Source organism: Helicoverpa zea, chromosome 25 (genome assembly GCF_022581195.2).
Source record: "Helicoverpa zea isolate HzStark_Cry1AcR chromosome 25, ilHelZeax1.1, whole genome shotgun sequence".
Classification (NCBI taxonomy): Eukaryota; Metazoa; Arthropoda; class Insecta; order Lepidoptera; family Noctuidae; genus Helicoverpa; species Helicoverpa zea.
In genome coordinates this window covers 6179301-6205355 of record NC_061476.1, presented here as the reverse complement: position 1 = coordinate 6205355, position 26055 = coordinate 6179301, and the positions used below count along the sequence as shown (strand labels likewise).

Genomic DNA, 26055 nt, shown 5'->3' with positions numbered 1-26055 from the left:
TCCTCAATGCGCCTTATATTGTTACGGTCGTTCGAGGCTTGAGGTCAGTGGAACGAGTTGAGAACAGCCTTATTTTGTTAAGTTAAAATAAAACTTTATTTGGTCAGCCTCGTACTAAAATGTGCTGGGTATTGGATTAACCGATTGCTGATTTTATACGAATGTAGAAAGTTTTCTAAAGACTAAGGTTTGAATACTGGTACATTTTCTGTCACAAAATATCTCAATTACTGACTTATATATTTATTTATTTTTGAAAATCGTGAAAAAAACAATTAAGTGCCCTTAGTTTTAACTATTTCGGAATATAGCAAAGCGTCACATTAACATTTATCAACACCATCATCCTCCGAGCCTTTTTCCCAACTATGTTGGGATCGGCTTCCAGTCTAACCGAATGCAGCTGAGTACCAGTGCTTTACAAGGAGCGACTGCTTATCTGACCTCCTCAACCCAGTTACCCGGGCAACCCAATACCCCTTGGTTAGACTGGTCTGGATCTGGATCAACACCATTGATAATAAAATTATCAATGTAGATAATAAAATAATATTTATTGTAAGATTTATGTGTCTTAGGTTTTTCACACACTAAAATCATCAAATCAGTCTGTCACCAAGGTATTTAATGCCCCATGTTCCGACACTGAAACTTAACCTGTTGCTATGGAGTGTCATACCAAAACCGAAACTGTTTATGTTAAAAAAAATCGCGAATGGTGTCTGTTTTCTTATCAGTGAAGTAAACTCTTTAATAGGTTGTTATTTATTGAATTTTTCATTGGTAGCCCAGGCGGTCTGCAAACTCGCCTGAAACGTCAGTCAGTATCTACGGGCCATTTTCGCCAGCAAGATAAACTTCCGATTAAGAAAGCAACTGTTTTATTTTTATTTTATTTGAAAGGAATAACAAACAGCAGAATATTATACAGTAGGCACACAATATAGATCTTAATAGTAACAAATATACTACTCAACACGTTATCCACAAATTACCATACATTTATCTACCAAAAAATCAATAAAGACGAAACATTTTGTTTGTTGGTCGTTTGTACCCTGAGGGCTCAGAACTACTTAATCAATTTTATTTTAGGAAACTATACTCAATCTATTTGTTGTTGAGCTCTATGCAAACTATAAAACCAAGTAAAAATCACCAAATCAGTATGTCACCAAGCGGTTCTTGCAAGGTTGTAACTTAACCCGTTGCCGAGTGTCAGACACGAACCGAAACTGTTTACGAACAAAAAAAAATGGCGAACGGTGTCTGTTTTCTTAAGCAGTCTGGATCAACTTACACGAAGTAAACTCATCTTTTGATAACGCTCAATTAACGGCCATTTTTTGTTACGATTTTTTTTTTGATGGCGTTATTCGGAAGGTGGGATAATTTTGTGTAGTTAATTTTATGAAAAATTGTTGCAATTAAAAATTATATCGTTTTCAATCGACTTCTCAAAAAGGAGGCGCGTCTTAATTTGAATGTTTGTTTTTTTTTTTAATTTACAGTGTTCTTATAAAGGGGAAATATTTTACAAATAATCTCAAAAACCGCGCAGATTTTTTGGAATGCTACATCATTCCTTAATAAAATAAGCTATATTTTATCCGAGTACGGGAATTCGTGGAAAAGGCAAACATCATAGACAAAGACGAAAAACTTGAAACAAAGTATCCACTTACTACATAATGTAGAAGGATTATGGTGTAAATAGGCGGACCGACAAGTTTCCCATACTTTACAAATAAATAAACAAAATTACCATTTCTATATTCCCACCCCTATCACAAAATACTCAATAAAAACCGAAACCAACACAAAAATGGCAAACGATTGATGACAATAATAAATATTATTCGTATAAATAACGCTTCGATGTCGCGACTATCAGTGAAGCCTGGTAAAGCTTTAAATAGGTTGTTATTTATTTATTTAATTTTTCATTGGTAGCAACCCCGGGCGGTCTGCAAACTCGTCTGGAACGTCAATCAGTAGCTAGAGGCCAATATACACTAGTAAGTTAAACGTCCGATTAAAGAAAACAGCTGTTTATCTATATGAATATAAAAAAAGAAGAAATATTTTTTGTTGATCTTTTGCAATCCTTAAAGACTCCGAAACTACTGAACTTTAGAAAGAAATAAAGTATTGAAAATTATGTACATTACAAAAAAAATAACATAGGCTTCATCCGAGACTCGAGTAAAAACGCGATTAAATATATGGACAAAAATAAAACATAAAATAGTCGAAAATAAACATTTTAATTGAGACATTTGTTCCTAAATCGATTGATTCCTAAAGCAAGCTTAGACAAGAAGTGCTTATCACAAAAAAATCAGCTTAATAGAAAAAAAGAGTTGTCGTTTAAGCTACAGATTACATAAACGATTGTCAGTGAAATTGGCCCTTAGTAGAAACCGATGATGGAACTAATAAATGCGAGAATCTTTCGATCCTTAATTTTATGCGAGAATCGAATAGCTTTCTGCTAATGACTTTATTGTTAACAGCATTTTTTTTATTCGAAAATATTTGAGGAATTGTCTCAATCGCCTATTTATATGTTTGCACTAATTAATGTTTATAGTTTAACTTGTTTAACTGGTACGCACATGTCCAATCTTAATTAATTAAAACCCTGTTTTTGTATTTTTGTGCAATAAATGACATCTGCTTAAATATCTGCGGAAATATTTAATAACATTTGCAGGTCTGTGGGTTCATTAGTAATGAGCCATTGAAAAAAGGAAATCATTAACATATTAATTAATACACGGTATAATTTGAATGTTTTACTTTGCCGTTTGCAATTACATGAGTATCCGTTTCCAGTTCCTATTAAAGTTGAATACAAGTGTTTAGTTTCAAAGTTAGCACTTAAAGATCATACATAGACACATGACATATTTACTAGTCTGTCATTTGTCTTTCTGTCACTTTTACGGCAAAATTGGGACTCTTAAAATGTAAGATCAATCTATTGGTAAGAATAAGCGTGTTAAAAATACGGCAAAACGAATTATTTTATTAAATTATTTTATTGAGTAGGTACTCATACCTCTATATAGCCTGTAAGTATGAAAAAGTAAGGAAATAGGCTACTTTTATCCGCGTGCGGGATTTTCTTCCCTCGGGACGCGTAACATCTTGCTTTATCATCAATTAAGCCATCAAATAAAAAAAATACCAAAAATAAGAAAAAAATAAATACCACACGTTTCATCTCACATAAAACCATCCTACAGGTTAACTGGAATCGCGGCAAATCAAACGGCTCAGGTTTCGTCTACTGCACCGGACGGAGAGTCCTACAGACCCATTGGACATATGACCTTCACTGCACCTCTAGTACCGTTGTTTTAGGTAGCTGGAATAATGGCAGCAGTTTTACTTAGCTAAAAATTATGGAGAAATCAGTGAATATCAATAAAAAATGGAATAGCTACTAGTATTGGGTACGGAGGGTACGATAAACTGTAAGTCCCGGCTGTCAGGAAGATCTTTGGCAGTCGTTACGGGTAGTCATAAAGGTGTGAGAACCAGTCTTACCTAGGGGTTTTGGGTTGCCCGGGTAACTGGATTGAGGAGGTCAGATAGGCAGTCGCTCCTTGTAAAACACTGGTACTTACCAGTAATTTGTCCGTGCCATGAAAATATTTATGAAGGTATCCCAATAAGTTAACGCATAAACTCGACGTTATTTTCATGCGTGACTACGAATAATTTCAACGGTCATATTTACATCCTATGTGCTGTTACGTTCCTAAGTTCAAGCATAGTTGAAGAATCTTTAGTACGTGCATTTTAATAATCTCTATAATGATGAGATATTCGAGTGGAGATCACTACATTAATTAGCTTAAAAATGAGAATATAAATAAGATGATCTTGTAATTAGTCGATCTCACAGTCTAATTGTCACTAAAAGTGTCTCGATACAATGATAAGACACAATTTATGTATAATAACGAAGATGTAATCAGTTGTTTATTAATACGAAAGTGTTTATGCAAAAACGTCTGACCTCACATCGTTTCAGAATAATCAGTTGCGAAATATGCTATTAATGTCTAGGTAAATTATATTATTAATAACAACATCATCAATCATCAACACAAAAACCGCTAAAAAGACCTAGGTGCACTCGATTGGGCTTATTAAAACAAAATACCAGCGCACCTACCGTCATCAGTGGACTGCAAAATTTCGCAACCGAAGTGACAAGCCGAAACTTAATAACTTACTCAGAAATGCACCAGCAAATTGGGAGCAGAGTCGACCAACCGGCTCCGTAACCCTACACCGCCTTACCGAACTCTCCGACACATATAAATTGTATTTTTATTCAAATCGAGCCTACGTGCCGCGATAAAGCCCCCTTAAAACAAATAACCACTCATTCAGCAGAAGAAAACCACACAAAAATCAACTTTAAGACAAAGATACAGAATTCAGGATGAACCAGCATCCCTCATCTATCAAGATACAGGCGACAAAAAGCTTTACAGATGCAGTAACAGAGTTGTAGTTTCTGAAATAAGTAGTTTCGCTACACTACTTTTAGTTGAATACAATGGTGCTGTAAGAAACTACAAGCCTTGTGTAAACAAGCTAAAATATAACCTGATAGTAAATACACAAGAATCAGAGTTGAACAATGTAACATCATCAGATAAGTCGACGAATGATGATGTAAACGAAGACCGTGTTCCGAGACATATATACAGAACAATTTAAAGGTTCATTGGGACACTTTTTCACTCAATTTGTACCCTTTTCATTCTTGTTGTGCAGATAATGTTGACCAGCTCGGTATTTATGAAATATTTGAAATCGCAACGGAAAAGATTTGGTGTTATTGTGCAGTAATAAAATCTGTATAGGGATCAGTCAAGGGTAACGAGACAGACGAGCGCTTGGCTTCTCGTGTTTGCCTTTTTAATAAAGTTGTTCGCACCGATACCCTTCATTATTCAGCAGTTTTTTCTGTCCAAAATGTTAATCACCACATTTACTTGTGCCGTGTTTTTGTCGTGAGGAATTTTATGAAACATTTTAATAAAGTTGCTAATGGTACAGCTGCCAATCACCATCAGGTTGATATTACACTCAGAGAACCTTATATAAGAAATATCAATGTAAAAATTAATGACAATAATAAAACGAACGCGTATCTTATTCCTGGAAGTATGATTCGTAAAAATTTCGATATCGTAAAAACATATCCTGATTATGAATATGCAGTAAAGGGTACTATCGTAAATGTCACAATTATCGAAAAAAATATTATAACTATAAGTATAGCGGTTAAAATCGATACGTGTGTATCTTCATCGTCCGATAATCATAAATTAAGGTCCAACTCTGGTTTAACTGAGCGTAAAAACTGTGAACGAGAGATTGAGAGTTCATGTTACTCCGAAAATGAAAAACGAAAAAGAATCCAGACCTTCGATTGTGTAAAGGAGACAGAACTATGTCGATGTCAAAGAAAAAAGGAATTTAGAAGTAGATGATTGTAGATACCGCAAAGAAGTCTCAGTGAGGAAGTAATTTAAATCAGATTAATAACAACATATCGTTGACGATGAACTTGGAAACTTTAATCAATCTAGAGGAAGATTGATTGCTTTTTTCATTCAACAATTAATTTTTGCGGCAGATTCCAATTTACAGAATGCCACGGACTGAGTTGACACGTTCAATCTTGTTTTTTTTAATTGCCTTTGTCAAACACAGTGTCCCGAACTTTAATCTTTGTCAACGAACGATGGGCGAACCGGAACGGGTTTTAGAGTGGGATGGGACGACTGCGCCGGCACATGACAAGTGACCGGATTAATGCATTTTAAACGAAGAAGGCTTAATTTTGATCTCGGATCCCTTAATTGAGTGGGTTTTTTTGTGAAGGATTTTTAGAAGTCACTTTCGAATTACTTATGTATGAGTCAAGGCTTTCCATGTATTAAAGGGTGCTTAAAGGGTGCGGCTTTGACTAATATCGGACAAGACCTAAGCTTTAAAGGTTCGCTGAGTGTACAAAGTGCTCCAGAAGTTTAATGTTTGCCAATACTTTAATTCGTTCAATACTTTTAACGGGTTCAAGTAGTTTACCCTCTAGAATAAAGTTTACAGTTTTATCGATGCTTATCTTTTTTGTTCCAAAGGAGTCAACAACAATGTTACTGCACTAAAGATCTCCAAGAATCTGCATATTCAAATCGACAGATAAACGAGAATTTATTTCGACTCCATTAGGAGTTTATAGTTTTCGATGCTTGCATACAAAATGCATATTTAAAATTCTGAATAGTTAAACAGAATATCAGAGATGCACTTTAAGACATGCAAGGGATTGTTTTAAATCACAATAACCAAGACGTAATTGATTCAGATGATGCGTTGAGTACCAGAAATATAAATTACAACGCATAATCTATTTATCACATGGGTGTAAGGGTTCCTCAGACTCATAACAAAACCATTTCAAAAACCCATGAAGACAAAAATGAGGTTGATTCACTTACCTATAAACACTACTTCAGTTTTGACAAACAATACTTAGTCATTTTATTAGGTATTAGTAATCACAGACTCCAGGCACTGCATAATTAAATGACGGGTCTTGATTACTACCTTCTGTGCAGGCTTCAAAAAAACAAGGTTATTTAATAATATAATTAAACAAGTTACTTGTTCTTACAAAAAAGATCGGTGCACATTTTTTGCTGTAGTAAAATATAACTTTATATCAAACATGAAATCTGCAGCATTATATTTTTAAATAGCATGCATTATCTTTTCAAATCCAATGAATATGTCTTTATCAGGTATTTGTTTTATATCAAATTCCTCTAAAACAGCTTTACCTTCATCATGAATTTCAAAATCTTAATCAACAGAACCCAGTCTTTGTTCAAATTCAATCTTATCCACAATTCTATCCGTACCCAAGGGACCGCCTGCCTGTAACATGTTCTCAGTTTAATGATTGACGAGCTCAGTTCCACACGATACCCTTCCCCGCTGAGTGTAGACCTATCGCCAACATTTTAATAAATAACTCTTTGCGTTCACTAATAGCGATAATTCGTTTGCTACAAGCCTTCGATATAAAGCATGGAGAACGAAATGTCTAGCGGAGGTGCCATAACAGAAAATCGCTTAAGAAAGTAGCGCGCCAAAATGCGAGAGACGAGGAACGTTACTGTCTTTCGCTCTTATACGCCTTCTTTGGAGTCAACCATTTTTTGTAATACCTAAAATCGTTGACAGATGTCCCAAAGAACCTTAGAGCCTCGTTACTTCACTCGTAACAGATCGTTTCCGTCATACGAATTTGACCTAGAAGAAGGCGCGGGACCTACCTGCATAATGGCATCTCCGCTCATCTTTGCCGACTCCGTGATGTAAACGAACCGATTTATACACGCGCATTGTCAGTTGTTTTAACTTTATAAGAATATATTAATGCGTCAATATTAATTTTATTAAACGCGTTGACCTCTCTGTTATTAATTTTATGGTCATAAGTCTTGATTACGTGTTTTTCAACAGGCGAAATTTCTCGATTGAGGTGTCGTTCGGTAATTTCTTTATTATATTGAGGTGGTGTGATCGTGGTAGGTCTGTTTTTAACGAATTTATTTATGCCTGAAATACCTTTTCTGAATCACGATCAAAACTTGACCAGTTTTCTTAAAACTACGATTTACTTGGTAATCAGAGAATTTGAATTCTTGTATGATCTTGTTCGTCTACCTATTCATTCTAACGGCATTTTTTCTCTCTCCCAAATCACCATTATTAGACAAAGCATGAGTTCCATCTATCAATTTCATCTGAACTATTCCGAGGAGCCGAAGGTGTATCGTTCGACAGTCCTCTATAATTTTTTTCCGATTGGGAACCAGTTCAATCGATGATCGATGAAAAAAAGCCGTGGGTCGGTATCGATTGATCCAGTCTCTATCGAGATTGAGACATCTCGGAACGAGTTCCGATCGCTGGCGCAGGCGCCGCCCTAAGTGATAAGAGATTATCGGGTCATCGTAAATTACTTAATTTCACGGCGACCGGCGCTTGGTTTATCTCTTCCAAAATTTGGAAGCTTTTTAATTTTTTTATTGGCAACGTATGTGGTAGACTTTTTGTTTTTTAAACGGGTCTATATTTATGTAGTATGATTTTAGGATTGGTATGTCTGTTATGCTTATTTATATTCAATAGTATTTTCAACATACTTCAAACAGAAATAAACTTTGATAGCCTTAACAAACTCTTATTTTTTCTTTTACTCAACGGTTCAATAGAATCTTAGGATTAAAAGAAATTCCACATTAGCCTTATTTCTCTTATAACTTAGACCACATACCCCACCCACGCCAGCTATATTATTGTTACCAAAATACTCGATGGAGTTTTTAATCACGTTTCGATAAGAGTAATTACTCGGCGCTTTGGTCTAATGCCTAGTGTCCAAGTAATTGCCTAGGCTGATTGCTAAAATGTTTTCATTATGATTGATCAATGGTTATGATAAATAATTGAGTGAGTTAAATCGAGTTCGAAATGCTGTGTTAGTATTTCTGGTCCTTTCTACTTGGTGTTTTTGATCCTTTGATCATTATAAGATATATTGTTACAGCCTTTTTATCGTCCCACTGCTGGGCACAGGCCTCCTCTCACACGGAGAAGGATTGAGCATTAATCACCACGCTTGCTCAATGCGGGTTGGCGATTTCAGACTTTATAGTCCAGGTTTCCTCGAGATGTTTTCCTTCACCTTTTTATCAGCCATTGGTGTCCAAGAAATACTTAGAAAGTACATACAAACTTAGAAAAGTTGCATTGGTACTTGACTGACCTGGAATCGAACCCACACCCTCATACTCGAGAGGTTGCTCTTTACCCACTAGGCCACCACGTTATGATAATACTACATTTTATTTTTTGAATTAATAATGTTTTTGTAGTTTATCGGTTGTGGAAAATGTAATTTTCTTTTAAAAATATTTATGAAGAATTTAATCGGAATGCACTTTGTTAAAACTACTAAACACGTGTTCTACAATACATAATATGTCCCCTCTGATACCCAACCACCTATTTTTTTTTTTAAAATTACATATTAGTATTTTACAATTATATTTACATATTTACATATCTATTAATAATGTAGTCATAATTAACATGTCGTGATGCTGGCATTTGCTAATTTTAATAATTATTAATAAGTATGGCTTTAATTAGATACAGGTCGTTAAACTTTGAACTTGATCGGAGTTTATTATTATGTTGTATATTTTTAACTCATTAAAATAAGATTTTAAATACTTTTAGAAAATTACTTGCACATATCTTTAAAATGCCCGGGTAATTGGGTTGAGGAGGTCAGATAGGCAGTCGCTCCCTGTAAAACACTGGTACTCAGCTGCATAATAGTTGGGAAAATTCCTCATTAGATGATCTTCAAAAATGCGTGACAGAAGTATATATAAGGTTTAAAAAATGTTTGATTCAATATCTATACCTCATCATAAAATGAAAATAAATAAATTACTACGAGCAGTCAGACAGTAACATTAAAAATTACTTACACATTGCCCCAATCGAACTAATCCCGAGGCTGCAATCAATATTAATAAACTACAATCAGAAATAATCTAACCACAATACGTGTCAAAGTATTGATTAATTAACTAATAAACCTGTCTAAGATAATATTAATAGTCAAAATCTTCTAATTCTGTGTCACCACGTTGCTTTTAGAGTAGCACACTGGAAACTAAAAAGTCGGCCGAAAGTTGACCAAAATTTTTTTTACAAGAAAATCTTGATCCCAATAACAGTTTTCAGTCGGTCTGATACCGAATAAATACCTGGTCTTTGTGATAATGTCCTCCTAGCCGATTATCGACCTAGGCGGCGGTTCTCATGTAAGGAGATCAGCCAACTGCGCAGGACGTATTATTGTGCACAAGCATTTGCGCAGACACAGGTGCACTCACTATTCCTTCACTCTCATAGCCCTATGGGACGACAATGCGACACGATCGGAGAGAGATCAGAGATCTGATCTTAACAATGAGCGTACTACCATTCATCTTCATACTGATTTACGAGCCCGAACAAACTATCGGCCGACTAAAAGTTTGAAGTCTGCGGGTGCTCTTATATGTAGGAAACATAAATCACACTGCAGTGTATTTCAAAATCCATTCGGTTGAGTTCTAAGAAAGTTAATTAACACGTTAACACATGTTTTTGTTAACAAACGCGAATTTTTCACCATGTGGTGACAAGTTTTGTGAAATTGGAGATAGTCACACACATGTTTTTGAGTTTAGGAAGTTAGTTTTGTTTGCAAAATTTTGCGTTTTTTTTTTTGAAAACCTTTTTTAGTACCCATGTACTTTTGTTTAAATTGTGTCATTAAAGTCAGGAATAAGTACTAGCTGTTTCATCGGGTTTCATCCGTCTCCTTCCTAACATTGAATTATTTTGTCAAATTGATTTAGTCTTTACAAACAAACGACTTTTATTTTTCCGTTATAATATGAGTAGAGTGTTGCTTTTATTTAGGTAAATACATTTTTGCTATACGATTGCTATATTAATCTATAACTGGATTATAAAGATCCAAAGCAAAGACATACTCAGCTTTTACTAAAAGGATAAAAAGACCAAAAAAATATACTAAAGCTGAGATAAAATACTTTATGCAAATCCTTTTCTCTCATTAAGAAACGCGAATAAATCCCACAGTGACATGTTGCATACTTATTTATGAACCCGAGTTAGTACCCAAAATGTGATTTATTATAACAACCGAATGAAAACGGGATATAGTTATAGCTTTTATTTAAACAAATTTTATTTACGACTCAATTCTAAATTTCGGCGTATTTGATTTAAAAACCTTTTTTTTCCTGTTTGATTTATCGGTTATAAAAAAGTGATATAAAATTGTTTATTTGAATTTAAACATGCTAATTTATGTTGTGATAAAAACAGCTTATTTTTAATAAAAAAATACATGATGAAGATGTCATCATTTAAATTCAATTAAATTGTAATTAATCTGTGCTAATTATCTTGTCAAACAATAAAATTTAGATTTGATTCTCAGTAAATCATTTTCAAGAAGGATTAACAAAAAAAAACTTCCAATCTGTAACTCTCAATTGAAATCTAAAAATAAAACAATTACACAGTTCTATTTCTGTGAAACACTAATTAAAGTGTACGGCCCTTAGAAGTAATTAAGTAAGAAACAAAACCGGAAGTGCAAGCATATGTGCACAGCTTGACGGTTTCAAATTACTTATATTTCTTCTCTTTCTTACTATTATAAACAACCAATTTAAGTTGAACCGCCATCTCTAAGAGCACACTGCAAAGTTTTAGTCGACCGATAGGTTGTCACCTCATAAATCAGTATGAAGATGAATGGTAGCACGCACATTACAAATATCAGATATTTAGCCGGTATCAGACTGACTGAAAACTTGGATTGGAAACAAGATTATCATTTGAATAAAAAAGTACTTTCATCCATGCACTATCCATGCTTTTACAGCATGGATCCGAAACGTCGGGTTTGAATAATATTAATATAACCGCGATAAAATCAGTGAAAGTAGTTTTATTGAAATGTCTAATATTCGCGTAAGTGTCAGAAATCAACAAGATTATCTTAAAAAAATAACAATAACCAACCATCGGGTCAGTGGCGGCCCTAGGGGTGTGCGAACTGTGCCATCGCACAGGGCCTCGCGCTTGGGGGGGCCTCGCGCTACAACCCACACTAATATAAAAAAATAGAATTAAAAAATATATATCTGGTCCAAGAAAAAAAAATGTGCATTTTTTCTTCATTTCTAATTCGTTCTGCGTTTACTTTTTGAGTCCTCAATTTAACAAAAACTTGAAACACCAAAGTAACAAAAACAACTGGCTCTCGATCCAGTCACGGATTCTTTTTATTTGTGCTTAATTCCGAGTTTAATTTGAGAGTCCTTAAACAAACAATTAAAAAAAATTCGCGCTCGCTACGCTCGCGGCTGTTCACTTGGCAGTACCTTTCCTTCTAACTTGATTAGAGTATTTTTATGTCCCAAAACTCAAAAATTTTCGCGCTCGCCACGCTCGCGACTTCACCTTGCACTGTTGTTCATTATACAAGTTTAGGTGTTTCAGTGACCCAAAGCTCAAAAATTTTTTGCGCTCGCTACGCTCGCAGGTGCTTTACTTTCCACTTGTTTTATTTTTTTCATCCTTTTTTGCTAGTCTTTCTTATAATTGTTATTCTTTTTTTATTTTGTTATTTTTTATTATCCTTTTTTGCTTTTGAAAGAAAGATAGATAGATAGATATACTTTATTAGGTACACCAATTTTACATTCTACTTTAATTAAAGATTTTAGTCTTAAGAAAAGTCGCAAGCATTGGATCATTTTATTTTGTGATTCTTTAAATATAAACTGTAGTAAAAATAGAATTTTATTAATTTGTTTAACTTGAGCAATTCTCCTCAAACATGACGTTTAGCTAAATCAAAACACCAGCTTACTTTCGCAACACATACTTTTCACGTAGGACAAAGGGCCTCGCATAGACCTGCTGCACGTAGCCTCGCAAAGGCTAGGGCCGCCGCTGCATCGGGTTAACTGTCAATCGACTGTTTAGTAATAATACTTGAAGAAGTAAGAGGTATCTACTTAAAATGGTTAGTGTCGACTATAACTTCGTGTCAATATTGTGACGCCCAATTATGGCTGGAAGTTAATTAGTGTCGTTGTTAAGTTGGAGCTCAATTATCTCACTGTTAAGTGAAAAAAGTGTGTTCTCGTAAGATCGTTACTGTTCTAAAAACGTGATAATTGGTACAGACGTTTGTAGGAAAATTAAAATTCGTATCGGAGGACCAATTTTTTTTTATTTTACAGTTAAGTTGTCGTTGCGGGTAGTCAGAAGCCAGTAAGTCTGACAATCAGTCTTACCTAGATGGTATGGGGTTACCCCGGTAACTGAGTTGATTAGGCAGTCGCTCCTTGTGAGACACTGGTAGTCAGCTGCATCTGGTTAGACTGGAAGCCGACCTCGACATAGTTGGGAAAAGGCTAGGCAGATGTTACTGAAAAGTCAGTTTCATTAAAATTAAAGTTGTTCAAGAAAATACAGGGTTAGAAGTACAATTAAAAAAACATAATTTTAAACGGCCAAGTGAAAAATAAAAACCAAAGACACTTAACTAACAACACATAACTAATTTAAAATCGACTCAAACCCAGTAGTGGTTCAAATCACAGTTCTAAACCACTTCCAAGAAAAATATATTACAAAAAAAAATAAGAAAATAAACGAGGAACGTTTATGAATAAATCATCAGCGATCATCTTGAGTAACAGCATCCAAAATGGACCATTAAAAAGGGACAGAGATAGGATATTTGTATAAGAGTGAGAGAGATGGTGTAGCTAGTCCTTCAAACCTGTAATTATGCTGTTAAGAATATAATTTCGAGTTGTTAAAGCGATGTATGCGTCACATTACAGAGTTTTATTTTATTTTAACTTTATTAAGACGTTTTTGTGGTCGTTTGCACGGTGTTTGAAACTTGCTGTGAGGTGAAAATATGTTGAGATATATTGTGTTGCTTTTAAAGGGCTGAAAAGGCTTTCCCCATAATATATTTTTATATAAAAGGTGCATATCAAATATTCAAATGCTCGTATTTGATACTGAAAAGTTTTTTTTATATATTCTTTTTAATCCTCTTAACTTTCTGTTCCCTTAACATACTAAGCTGGGTCAACTGTTGTAAAAAAAGCTTGATAATATTTTTTTTGAATAATAATAAATAAAAAAAACACAAAACACTCTGGGTGACCAGTACTGGGATTCTATAAAACTCGATCAACAACTCGCATTTCACTTCGATTCGTAATGTCATTTCATACTTTAGGGGAGGTAGGGGAGGGATGGGCACTTTTTCACAATATATTGCATAAAAAATCAGATTTTACAGATCATTATCAACTTTTATTGCCATTTCTTATATTCGGCTAGATATAATGAAAGAGCTTTCCTAAAAATTACAATCAGTTTCAACTTGCTCACCCCGTTTGTTTTATTATTTATTCTTGGATCAAATTTAGTAATTCAAATTTCACCCTCTTCCTGTCAACCGATTGGTCTGAAATTTTGTATACACCTTTAATTAAATCCAATATGGCCGCCGGCACAAAATGGCACAGCCCCCTCACTAAAAAAATCGGTAAAAAAACTTTTAAGTTAAACGGTTTTATCTTATGTGCACTGAAAACTAGAAAATAAAAAATAGTTACTTACCTGTCAACCTACGTAGGTGGTCCCGGTCATATTAGACTAAAATAAAAACGTGGGGCCCATTAACTATTGCTGTAGTACTCTCTTCTAAAGGTATAATAGGTGTGGATTGCATCGACTTACTATAATTGTAACTGGAGATTTTGACAATCAATAATTAATAATAGAAAATACACATACCTTTCATTAGTTTTCTCTTTATAACGATCCGAAACCGCAACAAAATATTTAAGTACTTTTACGAGTGTTTGTTCTTGACAACTCACAGAAATGACAGATAGTCTATGGATGAACACCGTTACCAGTCGGTAACGTAAACTACCCAATTAAAAAAAAACAAAACTATGATCAGAAATCAGAATAAAAGGACCCCCCTTTTATTCTGATTTGATCATGTCTCCCAACTGCCCATCTCTCCCCTACCTCCCCTATAGATAGACAGATTTTGACAAATCTGTCAAAATCTCGACTTTGATTTAGTTCAACTTGTCAACACGCTCGATAGTGAAGCGCTAGTGTAGTTTGACAATGTCAATCACGAAACTTTAAGGTAGAATTCCGTGGGTCGCGATTGTCGCAGCCGCGCGCGACAAAAGTCAACCTATGAAAATGTATGGCACCGCTGCCGAGGGCTGCGACAGTCGCGCGCGGACGACGAATTTCGTGAGCCGCTCGCGGCCGTACGCTTCTCAACATGGTCTAGCGCTTAATAACATCTATAGAATTTTAGTAAAACCAGAATTAAATTTTTGACAATGCCGCGAGCAGCTTACGAAATTCGTCGGCCGCGCGCGACTGTCACGGGCCTCGACAACGGTGTCATACATTTTCAAAGGTTGACTATTGTCGCGTCCACGGAATTCTACCTTTAGATCGAAGTCGAAGTGAGAGTGATGTCGAAGTGAGTTGTGATATTTTATAGAATCGACATGCAGTATAATATCCATCGCTATTATTACAAAACATCATTATTCATAGCTCTAAGATAAACATGCATCGTTGCAGCAAAGCCTATCGAACACACGCTCGCTAATCATATAGATTGGACTATACTCTTCACATCCACTTTAATGCATTCATTTTTTTCCACCAATTTAAGATCTTTCAATCAACGAGAACTTCATCAAAAATTAAATGACGGGTATATCTTTAGAGTAGTTTTTTTTCAAATTCTCTGAAGTGGTATCAAGTCTTTGCACCGACTACCTGAGATCACACTGTTGCACCACCTTTGATACAGCATAAAAACATCGTTAGTGAACACTGGGTGTTTTTTGCAACGTCCTAACTAATGATCGTACTAATCGTTTTATGACATTGATGATTTAATGAGAGTGGTTTTTTTCCGTCAATTTTAACGCCTAGGAGAAAAGGAAATTGGGTGTCAAACGAATTTGTTTGATGGTTTTTTGTTACTGTAATTAATATGTCGAGGCAACATTTTTTTGTCGAACAAAAGTGTTTAAGCAAACTTCCCATGCTTAAACACACTATCTTTCCAATCTGACACAAAACTATAATTAAACAGAAATATTATTTCCTTTATATTTTATTGACCCGTGAATATTCAAAATGGTGCGGCCGTAAAAAATACCTACGCCGACATTACAAATTCACGTCGTAACGCCTTCATCTCGCCGCACATTCGAATAACAACCAAACTCATAATTTACAGCGAGTCTCATTAGTATACGCTGTTACAAAGTCAGTGCGCGCGCGGCCAAAAGACGCCGCCCAACAAAGCCATTGACATTCATATATTAACGCTAAACGTGACCACGAAACCACTAGATACCGAACATCGAAATACTAATTTTACGCCCAATCGACTCGGATAAAAATTAATACATCAATATCAAATGGACTCGGATCGACCTCTCCATTTTGATACAAAAAAGAGTTCGCTCGACACCGCGATCATTCGATATTCGACTGTATCCAAAAAAACATAAAGACAGTTTTCGAATGAAGTTTTTGCGCGTGGTTGCCACAATGTCGTTAGGGTGACCATAGCCGGGTAATGGAATTCGTGGCTCAGTCGATTGGCCTCAAATTCGATCGATGATATTTCTTTTTCTTTCGTTGTAAAGGACACGAATGTCGTTTTCCGCCGGTTCTCATACGATGAAGACATAAAAATTTGGGAAGTCGAGCGGCGCGTCAAAAGGAGACCACATACGTTATATTCGTGGGATTTGGGTATTATTTTCTTGTTGGGTTCGTTCGTGTGTCCGCAAAATTGTTGGCCGCTGACGCCTTTCGCATCAACCTATTATTTTTGGGTAAAACGCCCGCCTCGGAGCCGGCAAAGCGTGATCAACAAATCAAATCGTTTGTGCTTTTTTTGTTCAGAACCCGCCGCGTGTTTGTTTTCGTACGTTCGAGATGTGATTATTATGGAAATTTGTTACTTAAGTGCCGCCTCCTCGATGAAGGATAGATTTTAATAAGGATGACTAATATTTTTATGAGTGCAACACTTAATCGTTCCATCCTTAATTTTAACAAGCATATGATGTCACCCTATTTTTATTATGAAAAATATTGATCTAAAAGCATCATCACTTTTTAATTTATGGTATGTTTTAATTTTATACAGCAACGTCCTATTTTTTATTCATTTCAAGTACTGCAATGTGGTTCGTAAAATCCTGCAGTACGTACTTCGTATGGTACAGAATGCCTTCACAAAAAGTAGTTTATCACCACGTTTTACATTGAATGCTTGTCTATGCAAATAAAGCTGTAGCTCCATGTCCAACCTTCCACATTATGTAGGGTGCCCAATTAACGGCGACATATTAGGACATTCCCAATTTAGTCAGTATGAAATCTGTTCCCGCGAAATAGCTCGTAAAACACATCCGGTAGTACATTAATCACATACGGTGCTAAGCGACCACTTTATATTCAAAATGGTGTCCACACGGTGACAACTCAATCTTGCTTATTACGGACACGGTGACTAAGGCCAGGCTAATTTGTGGCCTTTAAAACGATCTATGAAGACGTTATATTTTATGTTTATTGAAATTAGATAGCTTTGCGTTTTTAACGTTCTTCTTTTTTAAATTAAATTCTATTTAACGTCTTGAGATTTGGTCTTTTGAGACGGTATGGTCAATAGATGAATGCCATTTAGATTTAAAATGGTTTTAAGATATTTTATGAAATGTCTTAATCAATTTTGTGTGTCTCGACTCATCCCACACACTTAATTATTATAAATGTGAAAGTTTATTTTATGGGTTTAACGGTTTTAAATTAAATAAAATCTAGCACACATGTGGTCCAAGATCTGTTTTAGGAATTAGTCCTCCTAAAGGGTTCATTTTTGTCGACCATATAGGTCACAAATTGGGCTGCGAGATTGTTTGAAAGAGTTACCAGGGCCCTGATACTTGAAGGGCTTAAGAAGGAACATAGTGGGTTTTAGTCGGTAAGAGTCTGACACTCCCTCACGCTGATAACCCAAAGCGGGATGATGCTTGATGATTTCCCTTAAAAAACAGGTTACAAATAGTATTAGTATTAGTTACTTTTGTTTTAAAAACTATTGTTTGTCTTGTTTCAGGTTTAGAGTACTTAAGCGCAGCAAGGAGTTTGCACCCGGAACTACATGCTGGCAGTACTCTCGCTAGCCAGGACTTCCAACTTAGTTTAGAAGGTAAGGTGTTCTTTATTCTCCAGATTATCTTCTATACATTCTTCTCCAGTGTCATTTCTCAAGGTCTAAAGGGTCTAGAAAACTTCATCGAATGATTAATGATCTAAGAAGGATCCTAGAAAACGTGTTTTGGAAGATTCCACTTATTTAGTGGACTAAATGTGTTGTATACCTGTTGCCGATTTGGCTAGGGCTTGAAGAACAATAAGCTATTGGATATAAAGTAGGTTTTAATTTTAATCAGTTTATAACAATCAACTTGACTGTCGCCATATCTCCTTTATACCATGCAAAGCTACTAATATTATAAGACAGCATAATAATCTAGAATGTTTACCGAAATTAAATTGCTTTTGCATAAAATTAGAATGTACAACCGCGTCGTCATTAGTCTGCCTACACATTTTAATAGTCCGGAAGTAATTTAGCCAGCTTAATAATAGTGGAACACTTATAATTTAGTCTATCAATCATCTATTTTAAGTTAAAAACTTACGAGCTAATTTCCTCTTTTAGTTAACTGACTTATAAAAAGCTTTTGCTAAACACTACGTAGGCACTAAACGGTAATCAAGTTATTCATACTATTAATATTGTAAGTACCTAAATGCGAAAGTTTGTATGTATCAATTGCGTCTTTCACGCAATTAATACTGTTTAAATTTTGATGCACTTGGCAGTAATGCAGCTTACACTTCAGAACAATATTAAGCTACTTTTTATACGAGACGGGGAAGTCCCTCAGGAAACGAGTTGAAACTGCTGTTGGAATCTAGTACAAATTCGAAAGTTATGGCTTCTTTTAACATAAATAAGTACAGTTCAAATGTTTCAGTATATCTTTACCTACTTCAAAAACCTCAAAAAAAATCACTATATAATCCTTCTCATCTCCAGGTTCAAGAATAGCCTCACCAACAAGATTAAGACTATCCGGAGGTGCCATAGGTGCCTCAGTGAACAGAAAAAGGGCAGTATCCTGGAGTCCCTACTCTGCTGAGTCTTTGGACCTGGCAGCAGTGATCAGGGCGTCTCCAGCAAGCCTGGCTGTGAGAGCACCTTCAGCTGCTTCTACGGGCAGCTATGGACACCTTAGTGCCGGTGAGTTTGAAGATCATTGGCACTGTTTTGGTACTTATTTTGATTGTATCTTTAGGTTTTGCACCTTATTAAAATGCAATTCTTAGTGGGTTTCCGAAAACTGATAAACCGTTTTGAAAGTTAACCTGCTTTATTTAGAAAATCTTTGAATGAATCATTTTCAACGATTGAACGGTATTTTTTTCTTCTTATAAAATCTTCCTTTATGCCTATAAATTACAGATAATGAACAGTTTAAGGAATTTTGTTGAATTTTCAAATGCTTCCCATCCTTATTCATAAGGTTTGTTCACAAGTTTCAATTCCCCCTTTCATATATTTTCAGGAGCAATATCCCCTGCGCTCTCGCTATCGCACGCGTCTCTTGCGCAGCAGTTGTTGGCGAGAGGGGGCGTGGTGGGGGGCAGTGGAGTGCTAGCGGGAGGGGTCTTGATGGACCCTGCCCACCAGCAAGCAGCGGCAGCCGCGGCCCATCATGCGGCACATGCTCATCTCGTAGCGGGGATACATAGGTAAGAGCTAAGATAGATAGATAGGTAGATTTAGATATACTTTTTACTTTATAAACCTAGTTAAAAACATAGTAGGTTACATAAAGGGCGGTCTTATCGCTAAGAGCGACCTCTTCCAGACAACCTTAGGATGGATTGAGACGAGAAGGAACAGATTATAAGGGAAGGAGCTTAGGTAAAAGATTGATTATGAATTGTAGTTGTGCGTGATTTGGTAAGGTGGCTAATATGATTGGAGTAGTAAAGTTAGCTTGATTCATTCACAAATGATGAAATTCATTTCAAAGTCTAATCATTTCATTTAGGTCTTTACAAGCTCTTATGAACGTCAAAATATAAAAAAGTTTGATTCTGGTAGCTCATTCCAAAAGTAGGTATATAGCTATGGAGAATTCCTATGGAGAAAAACGGACAAGAAACTTCATGGTTACTCTTTTAAAAAATAGTAGATATTAAAGTTTGTATATATTGATACATACAATAACAACATGTGATCATGTAGAATCGCAAACAAAAAAATATGAGAATAAATTATTAATGGTTCATTATTCAGTAGTTGGTTTGGTGAAGAGCAAGTAAAGTTACTTGGTAGTTAAACAGGCCGCATATGAGCAAAAACGCGAGCCAATTTTTTTGCTCCATTACTTCACAAAACAAGGACAAACTAACAAACACTTTCAAAACTATATTACTATCGATACTGGGATGCCAGTAGCGATTATTCGCATCAATGATCACTTTGACCTTTCTTGTCGTCAGAATTTGAGATACCGGTATGCCTAGATGATCTTATCTCTACTGGTTAAACCATTTTCTGGACCTTAAAGCTTTGAAAAATATTTTTGCTATGCTAAGAATTTCTTGAATATATGAGTAAGCTAGAAAATTGCTTAGTGATGTCAATGTATTGGAATTTATCGAACCCCGATTTGGTTGATTAATGATTAAAGGTACCGACTGTGGTATAGTAAGTTCATGTGCCTAGTGGTTATCTTAACATTATAACTAACTATAGTTCCTTTGGTTATTTGGATTGTATGGTAATAAAGTTGTTTTAATTATAAACTGGCGATATTATCTGTAGTTCCAGTTTTGTTTAATATTTTGATTATTTATTTATAAGGTAAAATAATTTATTTGTTCTTTATATTGATCATCTGACATTTTTAGATACCTATGTATATTCACATAGCTACTATTTTTAGATAGCTACAACAACTTAAGAATACGAAATCACAATAAACAAGTTGTGAAATTAGTAATTGGCACTTAAATAAATATTAAACAGGGAGAATTTACTTTTATTTTTTAACACAATCTTTCGATACACCTATTGGACACGAAATAACAATTATTCGGAATCTTGGAATTTCAAATGCGCAATGTAAATCAAAGGATATACTTATTGTTATTTTAATCCATTGCATCTTCTAACAAAACGTATGAATCATCTGATTTCCAAATATTAAATGCACGTTATGGAAATACTCCATGCATCTTTTTTACGAGTATTAAGATTACGTTTACCCCCAGATCGCACATATCATCACCGACGCAACTCCTGATGGGTGCTCCAGTAGACGTGAGACCAGGGTTGACCCTGGATGGAACACCACCTCAGCATCTGCAGCAGTCTCCGCAGCAGCCTGAAGTCACTAGTGTCATGGAGGCTGACAGGTTAGGATCGAAAGACCATTTTCTTCATCATCATCATATCATCCAACTGCCGTCCACTGCTGAACGAAGGCCTCCAACAGACACCGATGCTAATTTTCTTTCAAGTTATGTTTAATTTACGATTAAACTATACTAACAGATTGCACAATTCGTAATAATTGCGTGAAATCGGTAATTTTACTATGCTTTACATTAATGTTCACTTAGTACCTACCATGTATCAATAATTACTAGAATGACTAACTTAATTTGATATCTTGTACACTAGTCATCCCTTAGAACACGAATATACAATTGGTACAATCTTGAGGTGTTTCAGAGTACCTTCCTTCAGGAAGACCATGGTCTTATTCATGATGATAAAATTTCTGTCAACAGTGCATCAGGAATGACGCAGCGCAAATCACCTCAGATCCTGATGGGTCATAGAGACAACCACCACAGTAACAAGCCCTTGTCAGCAGCCGCTGAAAGCACGGTCCATGATGGACTGGATTCCAAGGACGAGCCAGGAGATTTCATTGAAACGAATTGTCATTGGGTATGTACCACTATTAGCATGTTTAAATATTCACCTAGGGTTATATAGAACCGAGGAATATAGAAAGGTCCTCATGGAACAACTATCCAGACCTGGATACAATGTATCCTGTGACTGTCTCCACGACATCACCTGCTTCCATAAATCTCAATCAATCAAATGTTCAACTGTTACCAAATTGATAGAATATAGTCATCAATCGAAGTCATTTTTGCACCTACAAAATTTCGATATTTGTGCTGGTATCTATCTCAAGCAAATTTTACTTACACCTGTGAGTTCAAATCTAACCTACTGCCATTATTTCCAGGTGGACTGCAAACTCGAGTTCCCAACTCAAGATGACCTAGTTAAGCATATAAACACAGACCACATACACGCCAGTAAAAAGGCTTTCGTATGCCGATGGGTGGGCTGCTCCAGGGATGAAAAGCCTTTCAAAGCTCAGTACATGCTGGTTGTGCATATGCGAAGACATACGGGGGAGAAACCCCATAAGTGCACGGTAAGTAGAACATTCGATTGTAGAAACTACAAATTTTCAGAAACCAGGTCCATACTACCTACGTAGGTAGGTAGGTAGATTGTCGGTCCTTCAAACCGCCTATGAAAGGACCAGTTTTATGTCATTCAGACCTTATTTTATAAAAAAAATTATAAACCTTGTCAAATATTCGTTTTAATTGTAGTTCTTATATTCCTCCACAGTTCGAAGGCTGCTGCAAAGCTTACTCTCGGCTAGAAAACTTGAAGACCCATCTTCGAAGTCACACGGGAGAGAAACCTTACACCTGCGAGTACCCTGGATGTGCGAAGGCATTTTCAAATGCTAGTGACCGAGCTAAACATCAGAACAGAACGCATAGTAATGAGGTAAGTAACATATTTGCACACAAAATTTGGTCCCCTAGAAATCTTTACTCCTTAAGAATTTTGGTCACAATTAGGACTTCCTCGTCAGGGCCCGCAAAAAGCTTTCCCACTCCTTCCAATATTGATCAGCAAATATAAAATTCTACATGCACCATTGAAATTTCAAAATTGTGCTTTCAGAAACCATACGTTTGCAAAGCACCAGGATGCACCAAGAGATACACGGACCCCTCATCATTAAGGAAACATGTGAAGACAGTACATGGAGCTGAATTTTACGCCAGTAAGAAACATAAAGGTAAATACCTACTTTGTTTTCTATTTATAATACTATCTATGTAAGACCCAGATTTTTTTAGGACTATGCTACAGATTTGCTTATTTTCAAGTCTAGCTTTTTCAGCACGAAACCAAGCTGTATGGTGTTCAATCCTATATCCTATGGTTTCCCAAAATCAAAGAGAAGCCAATAACAGTCTTCTACTTTCATCATAGTTTTTATTTATAGTCTAACTTCATATCTTCACTCTCCAGGTTGCAGCCGCGGCGACGATTCAGCAGAATCGGGTGGTGGTGGAGCTGGTTCCTCGCCTCGTTCCGAAGAAGGTGGAGTGCCTGTTGGTATCCGAGGACATACGTCATCAGCTTCTGTCAAGAGCGAAAGCCCAGCGTCACCCATTCCGCATGGATTACATACTCCTGCTCATCAGGTATTTGGCAAATCTATATTGATTACCAAAGTTTCTTGATATTTTGTCCAACCGCCAAGAAAGGTTACCTATATTTTCAAAACTATTGGTTTCAAAAAGACCACATGTCTCTCTGATTATTTCCAATGCATTTTGATTTGACTTTTTCAAGAGTTTGGGAATCCTGTCGTAAATCCTAGCCCCAATGAATACCTGAAAAGGATTTGATTATTATTAAATAGTTGTCTCGTTTCATCCATCAGCTATCAGCGCAATGTGGTGGGGAGCTGGACTTCGGAGGATCAGCTCTTGGAGGCTTCGGTGATGAAAATGGGGCACCTTACTTCAGATTAGATGGAGAGGTAAGTTCTGTCATTCATAATCTTAGAATCGATGATTTTACTGCGAAACCCTAAAAAATGTATATGGATGACATAATTTTGAGGATGAACTATCACAACTCAGAATCCTCATCTTTAAAATGACAGTACAACTACATTATAAATAAACTCAGCAGTTTAATTAGTTACTTTGGGTACCTGTATTATGTTACTTTGGGTGCATCTACAAGGTGCAAGTAGCTTGGGCATATTGAGGCACATGCGCGAGTTACATGCATTTTCCAAACGTGCGGGTACAGCGCCTCGCGCATGTACTAAAACGAAATACACACTCGCGTGCTCTTGTCACTTGTCACTTGCGCATGTTAACTTGCTCCAGCTAATTGCAGTGTGTAGACACCCTTTATTATTTTTAACTGGTAAAAAGCACACACAACTATTCTGTGCATTTAACATAAACAACTTACTCGTATGTTGAAGCATTTCTACTTTTGAGCGACTTTGAATGCTAATTCCGAAAAACCCTCTCCCCAGGTTGAACAAGAAGTAGTAGGAGAAGTAGGACAACTACCCCTGATGCTTCGCGCCATGGTAGCCATCGGGGAGCCGCGGGCTCACCACCACGCGCCGCGCTTCGGAAACAAGATGGCCGTCGCGAGGCTCATGCCGCCTCCACACCCTGATATTGGTCCTGGTTAGTAAATTAAAAGCTTTTGTGTCCTGACACTCTTGCTATTTTAGAATTTTGAAATGTTTACCTCTTTAATTGAAGTTTGATAGGGAAATTTAAATGAGTTATTTTTTTTATAATTTAATGATTTTGGTAATTTAAGATACAAGTAATAGAATTTATAATTTTGTAGTAACCGCCAGCAGTTTCAACCGCACCCGATGAGAAGTACTTTCCTGCCGGATGAAAGTAACTTATAGTCCTCGTTGATAAATGGGCTATCTAACTCTGAATTAATTTATCAAATCGGACCCTGGAATAGTGTGTTGAAACAAACAAATAAATCTTATTATCTTCTATATTATAATTCCTCAAGTTTTCTTCTCTGTAGATTATTGTCTTGTCTGTAATATCTAAATATTTGCTTCTCTGTTACCAGGAGTCCAAGGAAGAACAGAGCTTGGCAGCACCAGCGTAGCAGTGGAGCTGAAGACAGGAGTTCCTAACACCAGGCGGGATTCAGGCATCTCATCAGGCAGCAGTCTGTATAGTGCAAGGTAAGCATTTATTAAACCAGATACAATAAAATAGTTCAATCTGTTGACACCACAGTCCATACTTTCTGTAATGTAGATCGAATAAATATATCGCCAGCGCTATGGATTCCATCAAATCATGTGGTATCTTTTCTTAGTTCCTTTACTTCTTGTTTTTTGGCTTAGCCTGGAATTTGAAGAGGAGTTAGGACCTGCCAAAATAAAAGTCCAGAAGCTATAAAAAGACGAAGATTATGTTTATTGCATAATTATATTCCAATCTTTGGAATAATTTGATAATTATAATATGACCAATTCTTTTCATCCTCCAGATCATCAGACATATCCCGCAAGAGTAGTCAAGCGTCAGTGGTGTCTGGTGCCGTGGCGACCACCACGGGCATCGCCGCGCCGCAGCGGATAGTCTCACAGCATACCACCGTGTATGATCAGCTCTCGCCTGACAGTAGTAGAAGGTAAGATAAATAGTTTCTTATTTCAAAGAGTGGAAACGACTTGACGACGATATTTGAATATTACGGTATCCTGACCAAAATATTTGCTGGTCAGGGTAGGCTAGTTCACTCGACAAGGGAGAATAGATGAATGGACACTTATCTCGTCGCAAAGTTCGAGACATAAGGCAAAAATAAAAAAAAATACTATTTTACCCGACTTCAAAAATGGGGATTCTCTTAATATGAACTCTGTTGGAACTTCCCTTGCACTACACGTTTTTTCCTACCTAACGTAAAATCTGTGTACGAAAAAAAAACTCATATTGTCCTTTGTGTTTCAGATCTAGTCAAGTATCGTGTGTGGGTTATGCACCAGCGCCCTCGTCGGCGCTCGCCGCCGTGCAAGCCGTCAGAACCTCACAAGGCAATCAGGTATTGTGTCCCTCTACTTCATTAATATTATGATAAGTTCCTAAGATACGAGGTTTACCGAACCGAAAAGTTACTTCTTCAATCATTGTGGTACTATTCACATTCAGTCATGTAAATTCCATCAACGAACTGAAAGATTATCCAAATATATTTGGTTACTAGCTGTTCACGCAGTTTTTTGCGTCCTTAAGGAAATTCTT

General features: G+C 36.2%; 1 protein-coding gene across 3 annotated transcripts in view; it reads left to right on the top strand.

Moving 5' to 3' along the window:
• Window positions 1-26055, top strand: part of LOC124642644 (zinc finger protein GLI4) — a 109279-nt gene that overhangs the window by 78689 nt on the left and 4535 nt on the right. For 2 of the 3 annotated variants that reach the window (XM_047181196.1, XM_047181195.1), the window contains 14 exons: window positions 17933-18025; window positions 18923-19156; window positions 19452-19638; window positions 21172-21315; window positions 21694-21856; window positions 22167-22361; window positions 22565-22729; window positions 22910-23027; window positions 23264-23439; window positions 23682-23780; window positions 24294-24453; window positions 24869-24986; window positions 25298-25441; window positions 25765-25855. In XM_047181196.1, the coding sequence (XP_047037152.1) occupies window positions 17933-18025; window positions 18923-19156; window positions 19452-19638; window positions 21172-21315; window positions 21694-21856; window positions 22167-22361; window positions 22565-22729; window positions 22910-23027; window positions 23264-23439; window positions 23682-23780; window positions 24294-24453; window positions 24869-24986; window positions 25298-25441; window positions 25765-25855 (2087 nt within the window). The remainder of the gene's footprint in view (window positions 1-17932; window positions 18026-18922; window positions 19157-19451; window positions 19639-21171; window positions 21316-21693; window positions 21857-22166; window positions 22362-22564; window positions 22730-22909; window positions 23028-23263; window positions 23440-23681; window positions 23781-24293; window positions 24454-24868; window positions 24987-25297; window positions 25442-25764; window positions 25856-26055) is intronic. The other variant, XM_047181197.1, reaches the window with a different exon arrangement.